Source organism: Castor canadensis, chromosome 2 (assembly GCF_047511655.1).
Source record: "Castor canadensis chromosome 2, mCasCan1.hap1v2, whole genome shotgun sequence".
Taxonomy (NCBI): Eukaryota; Metazoa; Chordata; class Mammalia; order Rodentia; family Castoridae; genus Castor; species Castor canadensis.
In genome coordinates, this window is record NC_133387.1 from 72,674,471 (window position 1) to 72,698,917 (window position 24,447).

The 24,447-nt window shown below is 38.3% G+C and overlaps 1 protein-coding gene across 5 annotated transcripts in view; it reads right to left on the reverse strand.

Moving 5' to 3' along the window:
* The window catches only part of Dock4 (dedicator of cytokinesis 4), a 433,717-nt gene that overhangs the window by 119,653 nt on the left and 289,617 nt on the right, over nt 1-24,447 (reverse strand). For all 5 annotated transcript variants that reach the window (XM_074065045.1, XM_074065044.1, XM_074065046.1 and 2 more), the window contains exons 17-23: nt 21,302-21,458; nt 16,475-16,572; nt 16,284-16,367; nt 16,023-16,123; nt 13,425-13,506; nt 12,271-12,441; nt 4,179-4,371 (exon numbers count right to left, since the gene is read on the reverse strand). In XM_074065045.1, coding sequence (XP_073921146.1) covers nt 4,179-4,371; nt 12,271-12,441; nt 13,425-13,506; nt 16,023-16,123; nt 16,284-16,367; nt 16,475-16,572; nt 21,302-21,458 — 886 coding nt within the window. The remainder of the gene's footprint in view (nt 1-4,178; nt 4,372-12,270; nt 12,442-13,424; nt 13,507-16,022; nt 16,124-16,283; nt 16,368-16,474; nt 16,573-21,301; nt 21,459-24,447) is intronic.

Below are 24,447 nucleotides of genomic sequence, written 5' to 3' on the forward strand. Positions count from 1 at the left end.
CGGGACATGCTAGGTGCATAGGTCTTTATGCTCACTGTTATCATCTACCCTGGATTGTGACCAACACAAGTGCTCAGCAACGCCCAACTAGAAACATACATAACTTTTTCTTAGCAAGAAAAAGCAATGATTGTAGAGCCCTGTTAAACAAGTCATCAAGAGTCAAGAAATGGAAACAAATGCACAACAAATGTCAAACCAGCTTTAGCAGAGTCTAGAAGACTCATACAAGTGTGCCCTGAACTCCTCTCAGATCTTAGCCTCCTTACTTTGTTCTTTCTCCTCAACCTCTACGAATCACGCCACTTTTTTTGTTGTTGTTGTTATTGCCAAAGCTGTCTTATCCAAAATTTTTTAGTCCCTTTCAGAAAACAGGAAGAATAAACTCTGGGGGAGAAAGAGAAAAATGAGTTGCCAATTTTTAATAACCGACCCCTGCTGATTTAGACATTGAAAACCAATTACTTAGAGTCCACATGTTAGCTACATCCTTCCGTTTTGGTCAGATGCTCTAGATTCTGACCTTGAGGTATCACTAAGTGGGGAATTCAGTTCTCCTGCCTGGTCTGTCCGGTTGTGAAGCTGCTGAACAGTTCCTCACCTGGCTCAAATCTACGATGACATTGACATTACCTCACTCACTGTTTTGGTGCTACTTTTAGCGCCTTTAGTACTATTAGTACCTTTAGTTTTGAATCTGCTTCTTCTATCCACATGTGGAAGTCAGCATAATTGTCTCCAAATTTGTCCATGTCTCAATACCCCAGAACCTGTGAGTTATATTATGGCAAAAGAGACTTTGCAGGTATAATTGAGATAAGGACCTTGAGATGGGCTCAGTGTAAACACAAAGGTCCTTATACATAAAAGCGACAAGAGAATCAGAGTCAGAGAGTGATGTGAAGATGCTTGAAGATAAGGAAGGGGCCACAAGCAAAGGAGTATAGGAGGCCTCTCTAAAGACAGTGAATGTTCTCTAGACTGCTCAGAAAGAAGTACAGCTTTGGCAATACCTGGAGTTCAGTGACAAACATTTTGGATTTCTGCTCTACAGATGTGGAAGGCAAGTTTGTGTCAAGGAAAGCCACTAAATTTGTGGTTGTTGCTATAGCAGTGATGGGAAGCTACACCACAACTATCTCAAACCCATGAACCTTATTTTGGTGATGCTATTCTTTTTTGTTGTTGTTGTTTTGGTGGTACCGGGGTTTGAACTCTGGAACCTGCAGTTGTTAGGCAGATGCTCTACCACTTGAGCCACATGCCCAGCCCCACTATTAGTTTTTTTTTTTTATGTTTATAGTAAAAGAAATGTTTTAACCTATTCTTTTGAATATAGGTCACTCTGGAGAAACTGAGCACCCAATCACAAATTAAAAAAAAATCTTTTCTCTGTTAAGAATTGTGTGTTTTGTTTTGTCGTGTTTGATTGGTCAAGAGTTGTCTTGCATTTGCCTGGACTTGTGCTCTGGTTCTTTGCATCCCCACCATGCCCTTGCTGACAAGAGTGTTATGTTGTCTTTTTCCTAAGCACAGTCTTACTCTTTAATACCATTTGTGGGGCTAGCTATTTGTAGTGCACATGTTATTTTCCTTTTAACATCACCTCTTCCATGAACACAACACAGATATGCCTGTCCAGACCTTAAGTGCATGGTTACTCACTTAGAACTTCAGAGTCACTAGGGACATTTTCCAGGTTCCCAGAACACCACTGCAGTCCCACACGATTTAAATGAAGGTAGTCTGAGTCTCAGAGGACTCCCAGGGACTCTTCCTGCTCTTCTCCATGAAGACAGTCTCCTTCCTGCCTTTTCTATGGTTAGTCTCTGTTTTCATAAATGAGTCAATGAGCACCAAGCTGGGCCCCATCCTGCTGAAACAGTGAGAAAAGCCTTTCCTTTCATGTTGACTGTGGACTGCTTTTGCTTTTCCACAATTACCCTCCAAGGGGATATACCACATAACATGAGCAGGCAGGGTTTTCATCTCCTTCTCCTGCAGGCCACCATGTCAACCAGCACCTTCCAACATTGACTCTGAGCTCCTCCTCCAGGGTCTTGGCACAGACGCTGCAGGGTTCTTCTCTCCTGGTCTCATGAGTCCTTCCATCCCTGACCCGAATAAACATTCTCACCAACTCCCACAATGGCCCAATATTTTTATTCTTGGGTGGTAGCAGTCTCTTCTCCTTATACTCTTTCTAGTCTGGATTTCCCTACTGACTACTGAGTGCCAGGAATCAAAAGGACAGAGCACATCTCTCAAGAGCATACAATTGACAAATCCCCCACCCAATAATTTCCTTACATTTGAAGCCAATTTTGATTACCCAAATTGCTCTTTTGGAGTAACACTTTAACCTAACAAAGAATTATCTGGTCACTGTGGGAGAAACATGGTAGAAATCACCAATTCTTTTGAGACAAGAGTGAACTTTCTTTAGTTTGGTGAAAGTAGAGTTGTGCTAGGCTGGGTACCCATCCACGTGACACTCCCACTCCCAATGCTGGAAGAGCCCTTGACTGCTACAACAGAACCACTAAGGTTCTGAGGAGCAAAGTTTGAAAATCACTACAAGAAACATATTTTTTCTAGCCTGAGATTTATTTCAGTTGGGAAAAAAAAAAATCAAAATTTGAACTTTCTTTTACATTGACTAAAGAATTATTGATTTCAGCCAGAAATTAGAAACATGACAAAAGTCCATTAAACAGGAGAAAAAATAAATCAATCATGACAGATTCATTCAGCAGAATATTATGCAATAATGAAAAGGAATGAACTAGAGCTATAACTAGTGGCATGGAAAATTATAAGCTTTATATTAGTCAAAAAAAGCACTCCAAAGAATGATATAAAATGTATCCTCACATAAAAACAAAACAAAAAAAATGGGAAAGATGAAAAATAATACAACCCATTTTATACTTTTGAAAAGAAGGCATAGAAAATAGGAACCAAAATCTCCAATATTCTGGAAATTTTATGAAGAAAGTAACAGAGGCTGGAGGACTTTGAGGACATCAGTGATGAAGTTTTTAATAAAAGAGCTAAAGCAAATACCTGATAATGCTGAGATCTGTTGACTTACTCATAATATGTTTTCTAGTATTTGTTTTTGGTGGTAGTGGGGTTTGAAGTCAGGGCCTGCTTGTTTTATCCTCAACTTGCTAGGCAAGTATACTACCAAATAAACCACTTCCCCAGCCCTTTTTTCCTTTAGTTATTTTTCAGATAGGGACTTGCATTTTTGTCTGGGCCAACGTTGGACCATGATCCTCCTACCTACTCCCTTCACACAGCTGGGATTACAGAGATGAATTACCATATCCAGTTTGTTGAGATGGAGTCTTGCTAATTTTTTGCCCAGGCTGGCCTCAAACTGAAATCCTCACAATCTCTGCCTTAGGATAGCTGGGATTACAGATATGCTCCACCACACCTGTCCCCTGTTATGCTCTATTTCTGTCTGTGTGTTAAAATGTTTTATGATAAAATAATGTAAAAAAGTTTGTTTAGCATGTTTGAAATTCTATTTCAAAAAAATTATACCCACACATACATAATCATATGAAAAAATAATTCCTGATAGAATCTATCTTTAAAAAAAGTTAGACGTTATTTGATAAGGCTGATGCAAACTTCTTTAAATAAACTTTAAAATGAGGTGGATACTTTATTATTTTCTTTAGGAAAAAAATAGATGAAATAAAGGAGTAATGGGACAAAATCACTTTAATAACTGATTATTTGCTGTTGGGATAAAATAAAAAACAACAGTACCCAAAACTTTCAGTTTCAGAATACAAATTAAAAATATCAAAAACTTAGTAAAAACAAGAGACAAACAAACAAGGGCCATGTCAGGTGCTGGTAAGCATCTCTGACGGAAAGTGTTGGATTCCTGGGGATGGAATCTTACTATGTTGCCCAGGCTGTTCCTGCCCTCCTGTGCTTACACGATCATCCTAGCTCAGCCTCCTGAGTAGCTAGGACTACCAGTGGGTGCCACTGTGCCTGCCTCATTCTTTCCAGAAATAACATCTTAATAACCACGATTTTATATTACACTACTGAATAAATTTGCGATCCAAATTACAATTTTTTGAGAAAGTACTTTGCAAACTTTCTAATGTAGATAGTGGCTTTTTTTATACAGGAGCCCTGCACCCTACCTGGGTTGGTGTAGAGCTGGCTCTCCACAGTTTTGCCAATGCACTGCAGCTTGACTGCCTGGAGAGAGTCGTCCACGTGCATGATGGTCGGCAGGCTTCCCAGAGTGTCCTGCACCAAGTTGGCTACTTCCCGGACATCAAAGAGCTTCAACAGTTCTGAGTACACAGCTGGGAAGGAGCTCAGGAACACAGCCTTAAAAGAAGAAATTCAAATCAACTGCCAGTTATGCCACAATAAATAAGCTATAAAATGCCATTGAGTTTAAGGACTGTGACAAGTATTTTTAAATAGAAGGAAAATGAATATAAAATGTTTCTGTACCAGCAGCTAAAAGGGCAAAAATTTAAACATGACACAAAAAGATATGTGGCAGAATAGGAACGTTCTTAGAAATGTGCAAAGAAACAACTGATCAAAGCTGGGAAATTCTGGAAAATCAGTGACATTAGCAACATGGCTGGCAAAAGTGCCAAGGATTCAGCAAAATGCAGCATGACTGAACAGAAAGAATGCTCAACCAAGATGTGGCTGTGGCCAGTGAGGTTTCACATCTTTTGGCAAAGACTTTCTGAACTGCTCATTTAAATCTCAGTTTTCTTTAAGAAACCAAACACATGAATTCCCTAAAGCACTTGATTTGTGATTTAAGAGAAAACAAAGGACAGGACAATGGAAGACCTAGGTTACATGTAGTCTTAGCTTTACTCCTCATCAGCGTTGTGACTGAAAGTGCAATTTTAGTCCCCTAGGCTTTAGTTTCACCACCTGAAAAGTAAAACGACCATTGGGATAATCCCTTACATTGCTTTAAGACCTGTTATAAAATAAGAAATGTGTATTAAGACTATGAACAACATTGGAGGGTGGTTTCTTTAAATATTGTGGGTGTTTAAAAAAAATTTTGATCGGTTTTCTTTTTTTTGATTGTTGTACTAGGGGGTACACTGAAGACTATGAACAATTTTTTATGGAAACAAACCTGACATCATTTTTTTTATGGAAAAATAGAAACTACTATGAAATCCTAAGCATGGGGTACTTCAAATATCAGATTAAGATTGTACCATGAAAACAAACAAACTCTGCCCTTGGAATTCTATAAAAGGAGGACAAGGGAAGAAGGCATCAATCAGTGCAACTCTACCCAGCGGGGATGGGAGCTGTGTTTATAATATATGGAGACTCAAGTGCTATCTGGCTTACCCATGAAGATCCCATGCCATGGGAAAGCAGGTGGAGGCGACAAGATTCAAACATGGGCCAAATTCAAATTCAAGGACTTCAGCAAAAACATCTAGAAGAGGCAAAATCTGTTCTTTGATGCTACAGCTAAACAATGTGTGAGGTGTTATAGTTAAGTTATACATCTTGGCTCTGAAAAACTAGATTTAAAATGTGGGAGAGACAACATTATAAAAGCTATATATGACAAACCTACAGCCAGCATTATACTTAACGGAGAAAAACTGAAACCATTCCCTCTAAAATCAGGAACCAGACAAGGATGCCCACTATCTCCACTCCTATTCAACATAGTACTGGAATTCCTAGCCAGAGCAATTAGGCAAGAAGAAGGAATGAAAGGAATACAAATAGGTAAAGAAAGTGTCAAAATATCCCTATTTGCAGATGACATGATCCTATACCTTAAAGACCCAAAAAACTCTACTCAGAAGCTTCTAGCCATCATCAATAGCTATAGCAAGGTAGCAGGATATAAAATCAACATAGAAAAATCATTAGCATTTCTATACACTAACAATGAGCAAATGGAAAAAGAATGTATGAAAACAATTCCATTTACAATAGCCTCAAACAAAATCAAATACCTAGGTGTAAACCTAACAAAAGATGTGAAAGACCTCTACAAGGAAAACTATACACTTCTGAAGAAAGAGATTGAGGAAGACTAGAGAAAGTGGAGAGATCTCCCATGCTCATGGATTGGTAGAATCAACATAGTAAAAATGTCGATACTCCCAAAAGTAATCTACATGTTTAATGCAATTCCCATCAAAATTCCAATGACATTCATTAAAGAGATTGAAAAATCTATTGTTAAATTTATATGGAAACACAAGAGGCCACGAATAGTCAAGGCAATACTCAGTCAAAAGAACAATGCAGGAGGTATCACAATACCTGACTTCAAACTATATTACAAAGCAATAACAATAAAAACAGCATGGTACTGGCACAAAAACAGACATGAAGACCAGTGGAACAGAATAGAGGACCCAGATATGAAGCCACACAACTATAAGCAACTTATCTTTGACAAAGGAGCTAAAAATATACGATGGAGAAATAACAGCCTCTTCAACAAAAACTGCTGGGAAAACTGGTTAGCAGTCTGCAAAAAACTGAAACTAGACCCATGTATATCACCCTATACCAAGATTAACTCAAAATGGATCAAGGATCTTAATATCAGACCCCAAACTCTAAAGTTGATACAGGAAAGAGTAGGAAATACTCTGGAGTTAGTAGGTATAGGTAAGAACTTTCTCAATGACACCCCAGCAGCACAGCAACTAAGAGATAGCATAGATAAATGGGACCTCATAAAGCTAAAAAGCTTCTGTTCATCAAAAGAAATGGTCTCTAAACTGAAGAGAACACCCACAGAGTGGGAGAAAATATTTGCCAATTATACATCAGACAAAGTACTGATAACCAGAATATATAGGGAACTTAAAAAACTAAATTCTCCCCAAACTAATGAACCAATAAAGAAATGGGCAAGTGAACTAAACAGAACTTTCTCAAAAGAAGAGATTCAAATGGCTAGAAAACACATGAAAAAGTGCTCACCATCTCTAGCAATAAAGGAAATGCAAATTAAAACCACACTAAGATTCCACCTCACCCCTGTTAGAATAGCCATCATCAGCAACACCACCAACAGGTGTTGGTGAGGATGCGGGGGAAAAAGGAACCCTCTTACACTGTTGGTGGGAATGTAGACTAGTACAACCACTCTGGAAAACAATTTGGAGGCTACTTAAAAAGCTAGACATCGATCTACCATTTGATCCAGTAATACCACTCTTGGGGATATACCCAAAAGACTGTTACTCCAGAGGCACTTGCACACCCATGTTTATTGCGGCACTATTCACAATAGCCAAGTTATGGAAACAGCCAAGATGCCCCAGCACTGACGAATGGATTAAGAAAATGTGGTATCTATACACAATGGAATTCTATGCAGCCATGAAGAAGAACGAAATGTTATCATTCACTGGTAAATGGATGGAATTGGAGAACATCATTCTGAGTGAGGTTAGCCTGGCCCAAAAGACCAAAAATCGTATGTTCTCCCTCATATGTGGACATTAGATCAAGGGCAAACACAACAAGGGGATTGGACTATGAGCACATGATAAAAGCGAGAGCATACAAGGGAGGGGTGAGGATAGGTAAGACACCTAAAAAATTAGCTAGCATTTGTTGACCTCAATGCAGAGAAACTAAAGCAGATACCTTAAAGCAACTGAGGCCAATAGGAAAAGGGGAACAGGTACTAGAGAAAAGGTTAGTTCAAGAAGAATTAACCTAGAAGGTAACACACATGCACAGGAAATCAATGTGAGTCAATGCCCTGTATAGCTATCCTTATCTCAACCAGCAAAAACCCTTGTTCCTTCCTATTATTGCTTATACTCTCTCTACAACAAAATTAGAAATAAGGGCAAAATAGTTTCTGCTGGGTATTGGGGGGGGGGAGAGGGAGGGGGCAGACTGGGTGGTAAGGGAGGGGGTGGGGGCAGGGGGGAGAAATGAACCAAGCCTTGTATGCACATATGAATAATAAAAGAAAAAGGAAAAAAAAATGAAGATAAGAAAAAAAAATAAAATGTGGGAGAGAATATGGAATACAGACACAATACTAATATGAGAATATTATGAAAAACAGGTCAGGCAAAGGGGAGGGCACTAACAAGAGAGGGAGGGTAAAAAGAGGAAGTTAAGAAGGTGAATATGATTGATGTGCTCTCTATACAAGAATGAATATAGAATTTTTAAACCTATTGAAATCACCATAAGAAGGGAACTTAAGGTAGAAAGGAGGAAAATAGAGGAGATGAACCAATTTGGGTTATAATACATACATACACGGAAATGTCACAATGAAGCTCCCTGTATAGCTATCTTATACAAACAAAAATGTCTTTTTTTTCTAAAATGGAGAACAGGAAAGCAAAACAGGTCCTATCTAGGGGTTGGTACCAGTGGGAGAGGGGAGGATATAAGGAAAGGATGTAGGAGGGTTAATATGGTGGAAAAATTCTGTACTCATGTATGCAAATGTAAAAATGACACCTGTTGAAACTATTTTAGGAATAGGGGAGGGGAGATAAAGGAAAATGATGGAGGGGTGAATTTAACTATGATTTATATAAGAACTTATGTAAATGTCACAATGTGCTCCCAATACAACAATAATATAATAAAAAATGCTTTAAAACATAAAAAAAAAAAAGTAAAATGTGGTATAGAATCCATTACAGAAGCCATGTGTATATAACTATCAAGGAGTTAGTCAATAAAAATACTAGGGGTAAGAGAGGATGTGGGGGGAAGGGGAGAGAAATGACCCAAACATTGTATGCACATATGAATAAAAGAAAAAAAAAAAAAAACCAGAAAGTTAGCTGGGTATTGGAAGACATTCAAATAACATTTGTTGAATGAGTGGCACAGAGTAAATCATGAACAACTCTGACTCATAAAATAAATAAATAAATAAATAAATAAATAAAATAAAAATATTACTTTTCTGAATAGTTAATAAAATAGCAGTTAATAAAACTTCCAAAATTTTAAGTAAATTTTATTGTGATTTCTTTCTTTTTCTAAATAAAAATTCACTCTTGCTCCTAAAATTATAAATTTACTTGAATATATTAAAATCAGTAACTTGGTATTTCCTGTTAAGAAAAAATTTACATAATCTCCATTGTACTCTGCAAAGAGCCGAGTCATACAAATGAAGTAAAATCAAATAAATAAATTGAAATAAAACAAGTCTAGCTTTATGATTGATGAAAAGTCAAGTAATTTGATCTTCCTCAGGTATCCCTTAATTTATCCCTTACTTCTTTATTTATACCCCTTCAAAAAACCATTTGAGCTGGGTACTGGTGGCTCATGCCTGAAATCCTAGTTAGTCATCAGGCAAAGATCAGGGAGGAGTGCGGTTCGAAACTAGCCTGAGCAAATAGTTTGAGCGACCATATCTCAAGAAGTACCTAATACAAAAAAAGGCTGGTGGAGTGGCTCAGGTGTGCCTGCCTAGCAAGCGTGAGGTCCTGAGTTCAAGCTCAAGTACCACACACACAAAAAAAGTATCTGAATGTGTGCCTGCAGGGTAAGATACATATATAATAAGACAATTAAAAAGAATAAGGAAACAAGGACTTTATAACAAGAGCAGAAAGACGGTTGCACTAGGGTAAGCTAAGGGTTATTAATGCAAATGAAAATAAAAGTACAATTTAATTTTGACCTTCCTGGTAGCCAGGACAAATAGGGAAAAATAATTACTAAGAGTTTACAGAAAGCCTTAACCTGACAGACTGCTGGAATATCTCCTCTACCTCCAGGAAGCAGGATTTGCTCTGAGTTGTAGCCCATGTGGAAAAAATGCAAAATGGAGCATGGAAACTTGCTTTCTGCCTTTAATGTAGCCTAACAGTAAAACCTGGGCTGCTGAGTATTCTTGCCTCTGGATGTATTAGACAGAATTCTAAAATGACCCTCATGACTTTTGTCATGTGACTCTTGTGTTCTTATGATTAGATTACATTATATGGTAAGAGGGATTCTACAGATATAATGAAAATTACTGATCATTTGACCTCAAAATATGGAGACTGTACAGGTGGGCCTAACCTAATCATAAACCTTTAAAATAGAGTTTTTGTTGGCTGGTAGCAGAAGGGGAGATTCAAAGCACAGGAAGGATTTTACATACAGTTCCTGGCTCTGAAGATGGAGTAGCCATTTATGTCAGGGAAAGTAAATGGACTCCAGAAGATGAAAGCATCTTCCATGTTCCTGGCCCCAGGTCATAGCCATCAAGAAAATGGGGACCTCAGTCTTACAAACATAAGGAAAAAGATTTGTGCCAACAGCCTGAAGGATCCTGAGAGCATATTCTCCAATGCCTCCAGAAAAGTTATCATTTTAGTTTTGGAAGACCTTCAGCAAAAAACTCAGCCAAGCCTGTCTATACTTCTGACCTACAGAACTGCAACCTAGTTAATGAGCACTGCTTAAAGAGATCAAACTATGGTCATTTATTATAGTAAAGTAACACTGGGCCAATCAAGCTAGCGACATCCTGCTTTTTAAAGAGCAGTGTGGGGTCAAGAGGGAAGAAATGCTTCATTCACCTTCCTCCCAAAATACAGAGGGCACTGTTCTCATCTAATAAAGAAAACCTACCACTCTATCATTTTGTGTGAACTTCTTAGCATCAAACTAAAAATAAAGTGATCACATCAAAATTTATAAGTAAATTATACTGAACAAAATAATTATGACTTTACAATTTACAAAGTTATTAAATTATACACATTTTATACATTATTTCTTGATTAAACACTAAGGGCAAAAGAAATCAAATATGGTTCTTTGAAGGTGTTAATATTGCATCTCAAACTTGATAGTAGGATAGACCTTCAAGAACCAAGAGCACTGGAAATCAGTTTCTGCAGAAACAACACAGCTGCTGTACATGCAGTACCACTGTAGCCAGTCACCTTAGTGGGATCATTAGGATTCAGGGGAAATACAACTAAGGTAAAGAAATATTTCTGTAGTTTTGAAGGAGGAAAAAAAGTTTCTTCAATCTTTAGGAAGTGAGAAACCATGACTTAAAGTTATTCTTAAGAAAATATTTTAGGCAAATTTTGTTTCTGTAACTGATAAACATTAAAAAGACAAATCTCAGAATGAAAACCCAAATTACGAGGTCACTTTTGTAAAAACAGCAAATTCTGGAAACTCTAAGAAATACATGGTTAGCCTATTGTATTATCTTTCTCAAATATCAACTGCAGAGAGTAGGGTTTGGCTAGGGGAAATTGATATTGAGGTCTCTGGCAAGTTCCTAAGGCACAGTGATTGAACTGTTGACTACGGAGGCCAAAATCACATTTAAAAGAGCGCAGGTTGCATCCTTGCCCAGATGAAAGATGAGCCCCCATCTGTAAAGAAGAGAGTGACAAGAATAGCACCCAAACAATCAGGACAAATACAGCACTTCTATCAGAGGACTGGTACATTTCTGGTGTTTTGGCATTGTACATTATGCCTTTCAAATGCACATGGCACCAAATATCAACACTGTTAAGAAGATCTGGTCAAATCTCTCATTTTTAAGTCCTAGTCTCAAGGATTATAAGTCTCGAGAGGCTGCTTTTCCATCTGACAGGCTTTTAAGTAAGTCCTTTGAATTAAAAGTATGCAAGAAAGATTAAGAAAGTATAGAAAAAGATATTCAGAAAATAAATGTATAAGGGCATGCTATTTGGAAGGTGATGGATCCTATTCTTAAGACAAACAAACAAAATAATAATAATAATAAAAAACTGGACTACTCCTGGTAATAGATTTTGGCAGCATTGGCTCGGTACTGGTCTTATAAGATCAGTTCCAGGGTGATCACAGTCAAGTTAAATAAAACAAAACAACATGGAGTTTAGCAGAGTCCAATGTAATGAATCCCAGGCTGCTGGATTAAAATGAAGTGTGAAGCTTGGGGAAAAGAACCACAACAGATGGGCTCTAGTGAAATTCCTTCCCAAGGCTGATTGTGATAGAGTCCAGGCACCATTATGTGTTCCAGTAACCGGAAGAAGGACATTAGAGAGCAAGATTTTGGGAAAGGCACCCTACTTCTGATCAGCCGGTACTTAGAGAGCTGTGGGATTTTAAAAAAGTCTATTCACAATGAAGCTTAATCTACAAATATAAATGGGAGCTATGGATTTCTGATGGAGAAGACAATGATGTTACTGTGTTGAGATAAACAGATGGCATTCAGAGTTTTCTTCTCCAGAAGAGAAGGAAGAAAATTACCTGTGACTGAGATAATGCTCCAGAACCCTTGCTTTCTTGTGAAAGAAAGAAACGGACTGACATAAGGAGCTCCTGAATGCAGCAGCGGAATTCGTCTTCATTTTGCCCACCGGTGGCAAGGGAAAACAGCCTTCGGGACTGAACTATGTACTTAAAAATGTATTCTTGTGCCTGAAACCAAAATTTTTCTAATGTTAGCTTCAAAGGAGGCCAAGAGTATTATGTAACAGTGATACAACATAAAAATCATGGTACAGTGTTAGACTTTTAAATTATTGATTTAAAACACTAAGGCCCTGAAAGACTTTTGAAGGTATTTAATTGTACAGGGAAGAGTCATTTTTCTTTGATGCCTAAAGAGAAAAATGTCTAGAAAACTTAAAAGTCTGAAGAGTCATGAACACTGAATATTTTTGATCCTTAGATGACCATTTTAATTTAGTCATGAAGAGATAACTGTTTTTCAAAAGTGATTGTGCTTTGGTAGATACTTTTACCACTTAGCCCTTTACCTTCAAGCAGACCAAAATGATAAATTTATAATAAACAAAATTCTTGTTTTATAAAATACATTCACTATCTATGTTTACCTACTGACACCACACAATACACACTAGGAATCAGAAGACTACCAGGGCTGCACCTGGATGATCTCCTTAAAAACTTGTACCCAGGCATTAGCATCTCCATATATAACTGAGCATATAGGGCCCAGCAAATAGAGACCCAAGAAAACCTGGGTTTCCTTCTTGTGATCCCTGCGAGGTCACCCTATTCTCTCTTAAAAGTGAAGACAAATGGTCTCCGATGGTCTCTGTGAATGGGAGCAAGAGCCAGGAACTTCTAAGCTAAACTGCCCATCTGCAGACTTCATCTACAGACCTCCTTCTCCTGACAGTCCTGAGCTTCAAGTGCTCTGGAGCCCAGGGGAGCAAGGATTCAATCTGAGCAGGTTCCAGTGGATGAGCCTGGCAAAGACCCTGTCAAATTTCATCAGCTCGGGAGCACCCATAAACTGATTAAGATCCTTGAATTGGAATGTCAGTAATGTATCATCAGCAATTACTGTCTGTGCAGAGGAAACCGATTAGTTTAAGCATCACCACGCAACAGCTTTGTTAGACACTGTCTATTCTCAACAGCATTGCTGTTACCTTCAGCACCTCCTGGATATGCTCTTGCCGCTCTGCTTCTGTTATCCTGTCCACATACCACTTAAGCACTTTGATGAGATCTCTAAAATACAGGGAGAAATGTCCAGAATATAGAATTATTTTAATTTTCAATGAAATGCCAGCAAATCTGACAGTTATATTTATCATGAGGAAGCTTCTCTATCCATAAATTCTCATATTTTACTGTTAATTTGCTATGTAATAACGTTACTAAATCTGCAATCAACATCAGTCCCCCTTTCAAAAACTTAAAAGACAGAAACAACACTGCCTCCCATTGAGATTCCCCTCGATCTGGATGAAGGTGGGTGAATATTCATTCCACCAAGTCTCCTGTTTCTGGCATTGTTCCCAAATGAGTGAAGACAGGTAGTTTAGAAGAGGACTCTGGGCAAGCAAGTGCCTAGAAGTATGACTGTCACGGTCAATCTTGGACAAGTGCTAACTGGGATTTCTTCTCTGACCATGCGACCAGCTGGGTGGATTACCATTGGTAAGGGGACCGATGAAGGCAACACTGCCCCAGACCAAGCCACCACCTCCATGGATTTATTAAGCAGCTCTCTGACCCATGAGAAGGACAAGGGTTACTGCCAAAGTGGGCCTTTGAAGGAACATTTCTAGAAGAGCAAAGTTGTTTTCTTAAGTAACAAAAATCAAAAAATCTTTTTAAAAGTACCATCTTTTAACCTTGAAATCTGAACACATTTTAATTTCTAAGAAACAGTTCACACAGTAATTTCTTCTTCTTTTTTTTTAGTTGTAAAAAATTTATTGTTAGTGTGCTTGACTCAGTTTAGATAATCCCAATTTTGTGGTCAACATCCAAAACATGATAATCAGGAGCCAGTCGAACACATGACTTCTCCCCATTGGGGCTGATCAGGGTATTCATGGACCTTGGCCACATCAGGGTCACAGAACTACTTTGCAACCGTTTGATCTCCTGCTTGCTGCCTGGACCTCCATAATGAACAAAAGTGTGTTGTCTCTGACCTTCCTCACAGAAGGCTCAGTGTTCGAGAGGACAATGGTATAGTGGTCATCTTGTTTCTCCTGGGGTACCTTCCAAAGGTATTTGGGTTGCTGCAAAGCCATGATGTCTTGGGTTGTTAGAAGGTGGGTGATGTGTGGATCTATTCCTTGTGGCTATGGATGCCTTTCAGCACTGCCTTCTTGGCCTTTAAAGCCTGTGCTTTTGGAGAGACTGGAACTTCCTCCTCATCTTCGGCACTATCTTGTGAAAAGGGCCACAGGGCAATTTTTGTCTTAGTCAGGAAAGAATATTTGACACACTAGTAGGTAGATGCTGCTGGGAGTACTGCTTTTGAGAGAACATGTCAGTAAGTTTCTGACCAACCACAGTCTGAAAATTATCTTCCTTCCTTGACAACTTGAAATGTTAGAAATTACACTACTGACCTCCAGCTTCCAATGACATTACAGCTAAAATCAGTGACCTGCTTATACCAGGGCCCAGACTGTTAGGTTGAGGGGGCCAATTTTCAAAACTATTCCTGATTTCCATCCTTGGCAAAAAAAATCATGTTGATGGTGGGTCAAGTCTTATAAAAGTATCTTCATTCCTTTCATGCTGGAGTCAAAAATCTCAACACGTCACTATCGGAAATACTCAAGATGAGCAAATGCTTATTTGATTATCTACTATGTATATGTCATGCACTTGGTGGGAATTGGGGGTGGGTAAAAAAGTGATTCCGAGCTCTTTGAACTCATCTTGAAAATAGATGATTATGCATGTACATGCCTAAAATATAAGGTAGAAACGTGGGCAGAAAAGCAACGACAGCATTGAAATGTGTAGACAGAATATCAGATGCATCCCAGGGCTGTATTTAAGCAGGGTTAAAGACTAGAAAGATGTTATTTACAGGACTAAAAGAGAGAAGCCGCTGCCTTTTGGCAATTATCTACTAGTCTACATAAAAGCTGGTACTAGCTGAAACATGTCATTTTCATACACTCTTAGTCTCACCTCCATAAATCTGAGCTGGAAGAACAGGGGGAGTGGTTAAAATGGCAGCTATTATGAAAGGGTGGATTCCAGGAACAAAGTTGCTTGTAGGCAGGGACTGAGTCTTCACATTATAGTGCAAAGTGTAGCACCTGGCATGCAGTAGGAACTCAGTAAATACTGGCAGCTGAATAAATGCATAACTTGAAACAGGTATGAAGGCAAAGGTTGCTTTCCATTTGTATTTTTCTTCTTCAAGACATATATAAGCATCAAGGAGTACAGTGATTAAGTGGGGATCTTGACAGCAAAAGTAAAATAATCATATATTTTAGAGCAGAGAATATCCAATGAAATAGAGATGAGAAGAAAAGCTTTGAGGTTTCAGGAATAGAATGCAGGAAGTTCTTTTTTTCCTGCTTTTAATCAGAATAAGTTCTAGCCATTAAATGAGGGTGTGTGAGGAGGGAAGACAAGGTCTTGAGAGCTACTCCAGTGGTTGGCTTCATTTCTTCTTTTAAAAATTTCCTAGGCAGCTGCTTCTGCTTAGACAAACTCAAAAGGAACTGCTTCTAAACCAATTACAAAATAAAGGGTCTTACCGGTACGCCAGTGCCCCAGCAAAGTGACTCTCAATATAAGTGTCCATTACAGGCTTAAAATGATGAAATTTGCTATCTTGCAGCAAATTTATTATGTGAACCTAAAAAAGAAAATTCAGCTTCATAAAACCAAATGAAAATCAAGAATTTTTCTGTTCTTTTAAAAACAAACTTATATTGTCAAGTACATATTTCTAAAACAGCCTCATAAAAATCAAGATTCACAGGTAAAATAAGTGATATAAGTGAATTTGAACTCACCAAAGAATCAAATACTTTAGACCCATATTTTTGGGAATTTTCATCTAAAATTCCAAATAAGGTATCCAGTGTATCTTGCAGAAACTGTTAAGTAAAAAAGGAGGAAATGAATAAATGAAATATTGTCTGTCTTCCCCCTCCAAATGTTCTTTATTCTATGTTTCCAAGAGGGGTAATGAAATAGTATATACCTTTACTATCTCTGAGCCATCGATTTCTTTTAATTTAGAGAGACAGCCTGTGATCTTGTCTGGGTGGGTTCTCCATTTCAAGAGATCAAGCATATCACCTTTTCAAACAGAAAAGGAAGATTAATTGCCTTTGTAGAGAACAGCCCTTTATGTGAAAGTGTTCTACTGGTAAAAGCTGAATTCTTAAACATGATGCTCAGCCCTGGTCACTTGACAGGCAGGTTCCCACAGAGTGTGACCAGCCTCTCTCAGATGAGTTTTATTTCAGTGTATTCTAATTGTCTTTCCCTCCCAATGCTCCTAGTCATTCTTCAGTTCTCAGGTTAGATGTTGCCTCACCTAGGAAGGTGTGCCTGAAACCCCTAGCTAACCGGTACTCCCACCACATAGCAGCACTTATTTTATGATTGCAGTCACTTATTTATTTGTCTGTGCCCCCACTTGATAGTCAAGTCCAAGAGAAAACAGGCTGACATAGGTCCCACTGTACTCTGAGCATCAAGAACAGAGTAGGCAGCTCACAAACATTTGTTGGATGACTTTCTGGCTCCACCTGGTAAGATGACAGTCTCTTGAGGGCTGGAAACCTGTTCTGTTTATGTTTGGACCCCTAAACACAAATATTCTGCCTAGTAACCAGTTCCCTCCCACCAATGAAGTTCTTTATTGACAATGTGACCCAAACCCTGCAGGACGAAAGGGTCCCTGCACAATGCCAGCAAGCTCAGTGAACGGGCAGATCATCTAGTGAGTGCCTGAATCTGAGAGTATCAGTTCCTGGACTTTCACAAGCAGGCTTTCATGTCAGATTCTGGGCAAGCACAGAGCCCAACTCTTCAATTGCCTCCCTGTCAGAAGTTGACACGTGGGACCCCTGGGGAGAGAGTACGCTCTTTCCTTATCTTTCTTGGGCAGAATTTAGAAAACCTTGGAGTAAATGGGGTCCCAGTTTCATTAGCCTCCAAAAGGAGCAGGTGACAGTGGCAGCTGCAGGCAAGTGAAGGCAGGAAGAACTAACAGGACAGGTGCACGTGAGATAACACTTGGTAGGGCTGGTCTCAGTGCTCAGGGAGCTGAGAGAGACCATCAGGGATTTACCAGGCAGAATAGTGAGAAATTTACTTCAAAACCCTTATTTCAAAAGAAACCCAAATAGGACTTGCTAAGAGACAAAGTGACCAACAAAGAAACAACACTACTTCTACCAACCCCACAAAATCAAGGAAGTAGTTAAGATAAAAAGAAAATGTGTAGTGGACAGAAATGAGAAAAAGCATAAATATCTCAAGAGGAAAGAGAAGCACCAAAACCAGATTCAAGAGAAAAAACTACAGAAGGACCTACAGTAAAAACTGTAATACAATTTGAGGGTCTCTAATCTGAAAATCCAAGAGCTGAAATGCTCCAGAATCCAAACCTTTTGAACACTGCCATGATGCAAAATTCCAAACTTGACCTCATGCAAGGGGTTGCAGTCAAAATGCTGGTGCAAATATTGTATAAAATTATCTCCAGGTTATGTGTACGAGGTGTACATGAAATGTCAATTAGACTTGACTGTCATACCCAAGATACCTCATGTGTATGAAAATATTCCAAAATTCGAAGAATAAAAACCCACAAAAAAACAAAAAAACCCAATATCTGAAACACTTCTGGTATCAAGCGTTTCAGATAAAGGATACTCAACCCGTACCAAGCAGGCATGTTTATGTACAATAAACAGGTAAGAGAAGGCGAAGAAAAATTTAAAATACTGATTTCAAAATAGAGATAACAGTATTTTCATAACAAAAACCCCTGAGTAATTCATATCTAACTCAGACATCCTGGGGGCGTGATTGAAACCTTTTAAAAACTGCTTGGATTTATTTAGAACATCAGATATTTCTAGAGTGAGACCCACAATAACAGAGCAGGGCTCTTTATCCTTCTAGTTGGTTTGCTTCTTCCTTCTGTCCTATTTCTTCCTTCCTGTATCAAACTCGGGGTTTCCTTCCCTCCATGGCATCTTCTCTTTTAAAATCTCCCAAGGCATTTTCTTCTGCCCTTCACTCCTCACTTCCCACTCCACCCCCACCCCAGCTCTCAGTCTGGCTTTCTCCTCCTTCCCTTTGAAGTTAGGGCAGCTGCACAGATGCTCAGAGCCCTGGCCAATGTGAACAGTGTGGGGCAGGAGGAGGCTCTGTAGGCCACAAAGTGGCCTCCCTAGAGGCAGCAGAAGGGAATAGGATCCTTATAAGCAGACCCAGAAAACTGACTACAATGGCCCAGATAACCCTTTCTACAAGAAGGCTGATGAATCTCAGGAGCAAATGCAGGTTCACAGCAGTTATGTCTGTCTGCATGTGATTGATCGAGTATGCAAAGTACTCAGGGTGTCATCTCTAGGTCTGTTTCAGTCATTTGAAGATATGTTAGCTGAAAATGAGGAGCTATGATCTAACACTGAAAATATTAATTTTCTACATTCTACTCAAAAAGCATTTATTAAGTATATGCTTGTCTCTGACCTGCCAAGAGCTGTAAGATATGTGGATGACATGACCCCTACTCTTATGAACTTAAAATCTCTACTTGATCTGGCAATCACAGATATCCACATAGTGTTGGTGCACTGTCCAACTGACCTTGGTGCACTGTCCATTAACAAAGTTGGGTAATATATGGAGAGTGTTTTAGGAATACTGAAAGGCAAATGTGCTCTAGGAAACTGCTCCTGGAGACTGTATCACTTGCTAAATGTCTAATTGTAGTGGAAATGAGATTTGTATATTTTCCAAGTAAAGTAAAATGAATACACAGCAATTTAATTCCAATTTGGAACTGGATTGTTTCTTCATAGAGATATGTGTCTAGCATGTAAATTTCAGAAAGATCAACTGACTTCCTTTCCCTTTTCCATCTCTTGAAACACACTATTCATTTCCCTGGTCATTGTGAGCTGTCTTACATTGACAAGGTTAATCAACGTCAAATCATAATGAAGCTTCTATTAGTCTCCCAAAACAAGTCAGGCATTGCATGGAATTCTGATCCCGCCTTCCATATAGTGAGGTGTTTAATATAATGACCTCATGAATAGCTTATTTTCCATATTTGCATGAAAATGAACTCTCATTTTACAAAGTAGCAACTTCTAATTTTCAGGGTTTGGGTCTCCCTGTCTTATGTTTATAATTCTAACATCTTAAGCCCTAGAACAAGAGCAAATTCAGAATGTAGGACCAAATATTTTGATGGCAGTGAATCTATTCTTAGGTTTACCTGCGTGGTATGCAAAATAATGGCCTCCAGTGATGTCGACATCCTAATTCCTACAAGCTGTGAGTATGTTGACCTTACCTAGCAAAAGAGACTTTATAGACATAATTGAAGATCTTATAATAGGGAGATTTATTGGATTTTCTAGCCAAATGTAATCCCAAAGGTCCTTAAAAGATGGAAGAGGTCAGAGTTAGAGAATTTTGAAGATGCTATACTACTAATTTTTGAAGACAGAGAGGAAGGGGCCATGAGCCAAGAAATGCAGGCAGCTTTTCGAATTTAGAAAAGGTAAGAGAAAGGATTCACCTCAGAGCCTTAAGTAGGAGTACAGTCTGCTAACGCTATTATTAGCTGAGTGAAGTGACTTTAGACTTTTGATTCCAAATCTATAGAGTAATAAATTTGAGCCAATAACTCTGTGGTAATTGTTATAGCTGTAATCCTGAAATATTCTATTGGGGACATTCAGTTAAATGGATTGTAAGCTCTAAAACAGATATATAATTAAGCCACATAGGATGAATATAAATTTAGTCTAAGGGAGTTAATAGCAGGTTGATTTTATTATCTTCATAAGCTCCTTAGGGGTACAATGGTCTCATAATAAATACTGGAGGTTTGGTAAATGCCTTACCAAATCACTGACTAGGTAAAGTCAACGAAGGTTTTATTTTAGTAAAACCACTGAATACTGATAAAGTCTAGGATAACTTATCATAACTTGGTGTCCTAAATAAATACAGCAGTATTGCATGCTGAAATTGAGAGGAATTTTGAAAGGGGTCAATATTGTAAGGCTATATTTTGGTTCTTTTCTGAAACAACATTCTAAGAGAAAAGCTATGTTTCCTTCTATAAATGCTATTTCGTGACACCAAAGAAAGAACAAATAATATAAATGTTTAGGCACAGGAGCTTCCAATGAAATACAATACCTTATTATGAAGTGATTCTCCTCAACATAATGAATTTAGCTTATTAATATAGGATTCAGGATGCTAGCCAGAAGCCTTATATGGCAACCATCAACAACTCAAAAATGCTTAATTTACTTCTTTCATTACAGACGATGTTTTCATAACAATTTGCCGAGGAGAAGAGCTTGTTTTATTAATCATAACTTGCTAACAATCACTGACATAAAAAGTAATGCTACAGCAGGAAAGCAATATCCATCTAATTAAACAACAACAACAACAAAACCGAGGCTTTATTCTAAAGCCTGCAATTAGCACTGTTTATGGAGCTATAAAACAGGAGATTAAGGTGGTGGTATTTTTTGTCTTTTTTTTTTTTTTTAATGCAGCCAGAATTTAACGGTTTATTTGAAGAGATGGTTTTCAACACTAGGAAAATTTTGAAGTCCTTAAATTTCATGCAGTGAACAGATCATTGGGTCACTATTGTTTCCATCTTATGGGAAATCTTCAATGGAAGGATCAACAAATTTTCCTGTGTAAAGTTCTTAAATACAACTTTAGTATTTGCTGAATATGCTTACTAAAATTCACACATGCACTTGGGTACAAGGGCTTTAAATAAAACATTATTATACATTACCATTTTGAGTAAGTTTTGTGGAACAGAGAAAAGATGTTATCCAAAAAGACTCCTTTGTGGCCTTCATGGTTTGATTATTATTTCCAAGGAAAATGCCCTTGGAAAAGGGAAGCTTGAGGTAGCGGGTAATATCCCGAAGGTTCGTGCTTTCTTCACACTGTTAAAAGTGTTAAAAAGAAAATAAAAGAGAGGGAAGAGAAACCTCAGAAGAATTATTCAGCATAATTTCCATTTCCAGCATTTATAAACTAGGAAATAGTTCAAATAGCATTATTATCAACAAAATTCGGATTTTAAATAAAATGCAATGAAAATATGTAAAAAGAATGAAGCATGGATTGTAGATTCTGATCAATTTGAATTTAAATCCTACCTCTGTCACTTCCAATGTAACTGACCATATCAAGCTATTAAACTACTCAGGGTTTCTGTTGTCTTTCCCTAAAACCTCTAAAACCTCATTTTCTTAGCAGAAGAATTAGTTTACATAAAACCTTTAGCATAGGCCCTGACTCAGTGGAGATGCTAAAGAAATCCTCTTTGCAATGACCACAGGGTTTTCTTTCTTTGTTTTTTTTTTTTTTGAAGGTGCTTAAATTTCTCCAATATCTCGTCTCAGGCAGCTGCTAAACTTCTCACTGTGAAAACCAGCAATTAAGGAAATGGTATTTCAGGTAATTTAAGAGTCCTACTATGTGAGGGAAATCTCTACTTCACAGAACATGTTAGCAAACAATGGAAAAGGAATTATAGACTCAAAAAATATAATTTCACATCTCTAATTACTGTTTTAGCCAAGGACTGTCTTGACTTTCACACAGCAGGAGAGTTGCTGATGAGACCTGGATGTTCCTATGATGCTAACGTAGCAGCACAGAGATGACTTTCCACTGGCCAGAGGACCAGTGTAACTGCATGTGGGGCACCAGGCTGTCATCACACCAATGTGGACAGTAAAAAGACACATGGGATCTTCCAAAATGCACTGTTACCAAAGATCTTCTTGTTTTAGTTTGTTTACCTGTATAGTGCTTTTGTAATGATAATGCAATCTTAAATTAAAATTTTGAGAAAAGCTACTGTAACAGGCATAGCTTGATTTGTAGTATAATTTTTGTTTTCTTTTGGTTGTACTGGGGTTTGAACTCAGGGTTTTGAACTCAGGGTTTGGCCCTCAATGCTTAAGCCATCCTTCTAGAACTTTTTGCTTTGGTTATTTTGGAGACAGGATCTTGCTTTTTTGCCAGGATTGGCCTGATCACAGTTCATATTTTATGCTTATGGCCACAACTGGGATGATAGGTACACACTACCACACTTAGCTTTTTTCAGGTGAGATGGAGTCTCATGAACATTTTGCTCAGGTTGGCCTCAAACCATAATCCTCCTGAACTCAACTTCCCAAGTAGCTAGGACTACAGGTGTGAGCCACTGGTGCCCAGCTTTGGGGTATAAATTTAAAAACTCATATGAACTGTTATTTCTTTAAATTGTTAAAATATTTTCAATGCTAATATCCCAGCAACAGGCAGGAGTTTAACCAACAGAATCCCTGTGGTATTTGAGACTACTCTGTGTGATTTGCAAAATATTTTTTAATAAGTGCTTAGGAAAGACTCCTCTAGTCTCTAAGTCTTGAGAAATAGAATCAGAATATTACAAGATGTCCTTACTAGCAGACCAGCTCATAACAGAAGTACCCATACAAACTAATAACAGCCTTCATAATCCCTTCTACTACAACAACTCCAAGTGTTTTCTTTCATTACTTCAGGAGATTTCATACAGACAGAAGACTGCATGAAATACATGTGTGGTTTAAAGAGTACTTATAAAGTAAGGACTTCAACTGCTTTCTGTAGAACAGTGCTTAGGCAAAGCAATATTCTGGAATCCTGGGTCACTGCTCACTCCTGTAGGCTTGTTCCCGGTGACAGGGTCTAGGACATAGGAAGTCATAGTACCTACATTCACACTGGCCCCTAACTGGATTTGGTCTATGGGGTTAAGGACAGGCTCAGGTCTCCCATACCCAGCCTGACATTTCCTCCACACATCTAAGCACCACTGCCTGTTCTGACTAAAGTCTCATGCCAGACCCAGCCCAGAGACTGTCTAGCTATTTCTAGGCCTCCTCCCCAGAGCTGGAGTCTTCTCTAGACAGGTATGGTGCATCTGTTCACAGAAATTCTGGTACAGTAGATGTGTCTCTTAATTGCCTCCTTCCCTCAACTAATTGACTCTTGGACTGTTTTGGAATTTCTGCTTAATGGTTACCTAGCTGCACTGTCATGGCACTGACCACTCTGTGAGTGCAGATGTGATGTCTGTGTCCTGTTTCTAGGGGGCGCTGTGAGTAATAGGACACTCAGCTGCCTTCAATGCCAGCCATTGTGGTCAAGTAAGTTCCATCACTCTGGCTCACTTTACTTCCCTCCAGTACAGGAAGCTGAGACTTTAGCAGCTGAGTCTGAGACATGACACAATGACAGGTTCTTATAGCTAAGCTCTATTACCCTCACATTAATATTCAAGTATATAATCATTAATATGAAAACTCTGGGCACAAAAGTTATTTGAAGACCTTGCACTAGGAACAATCATGCGTGGAAAGACAGAGAGAGAAAGAGAGAGAGAAGGGAAAGAGAATTTTGTCCATCAACTAAGTAAAGAAAAGCATGTAATCCCTCTTTGCTGAGGTTTTTCTTAGAAAAATCTAAGAAATTTCATAATAATTCTTCTAGGCTTGTAGCATACCTTTCTGCATGCATCTTAACACGTAATACAAACACTGGACATTTAGAAAGCAATCCAGGCAACTGCTGTTAATGAAGGGCATACTGTTTCAGGCACTGGTATGTACTTTGCATATATTTTCTTCTCACAGAAACCCATGACACAGGATATTGTAACCTGAGGTGTTTATATGATTTTCCTAATGTCACAATATTAGTAAGTGTCAGCACCAGGATGTGAACCAAAGTTGATATTCACAACTATCATGGAACACTGTCTCTCTCCATTATTGTTTTAATTAAATTTTGCTCTAAGGAAGTTAACTTTTTTGACTTCTACATAAAATATGGAATGTTGGGTGTAGCTAAGGCAGATAAATAATAGCTCTTCCAAAATAGGTCTATGAGAAA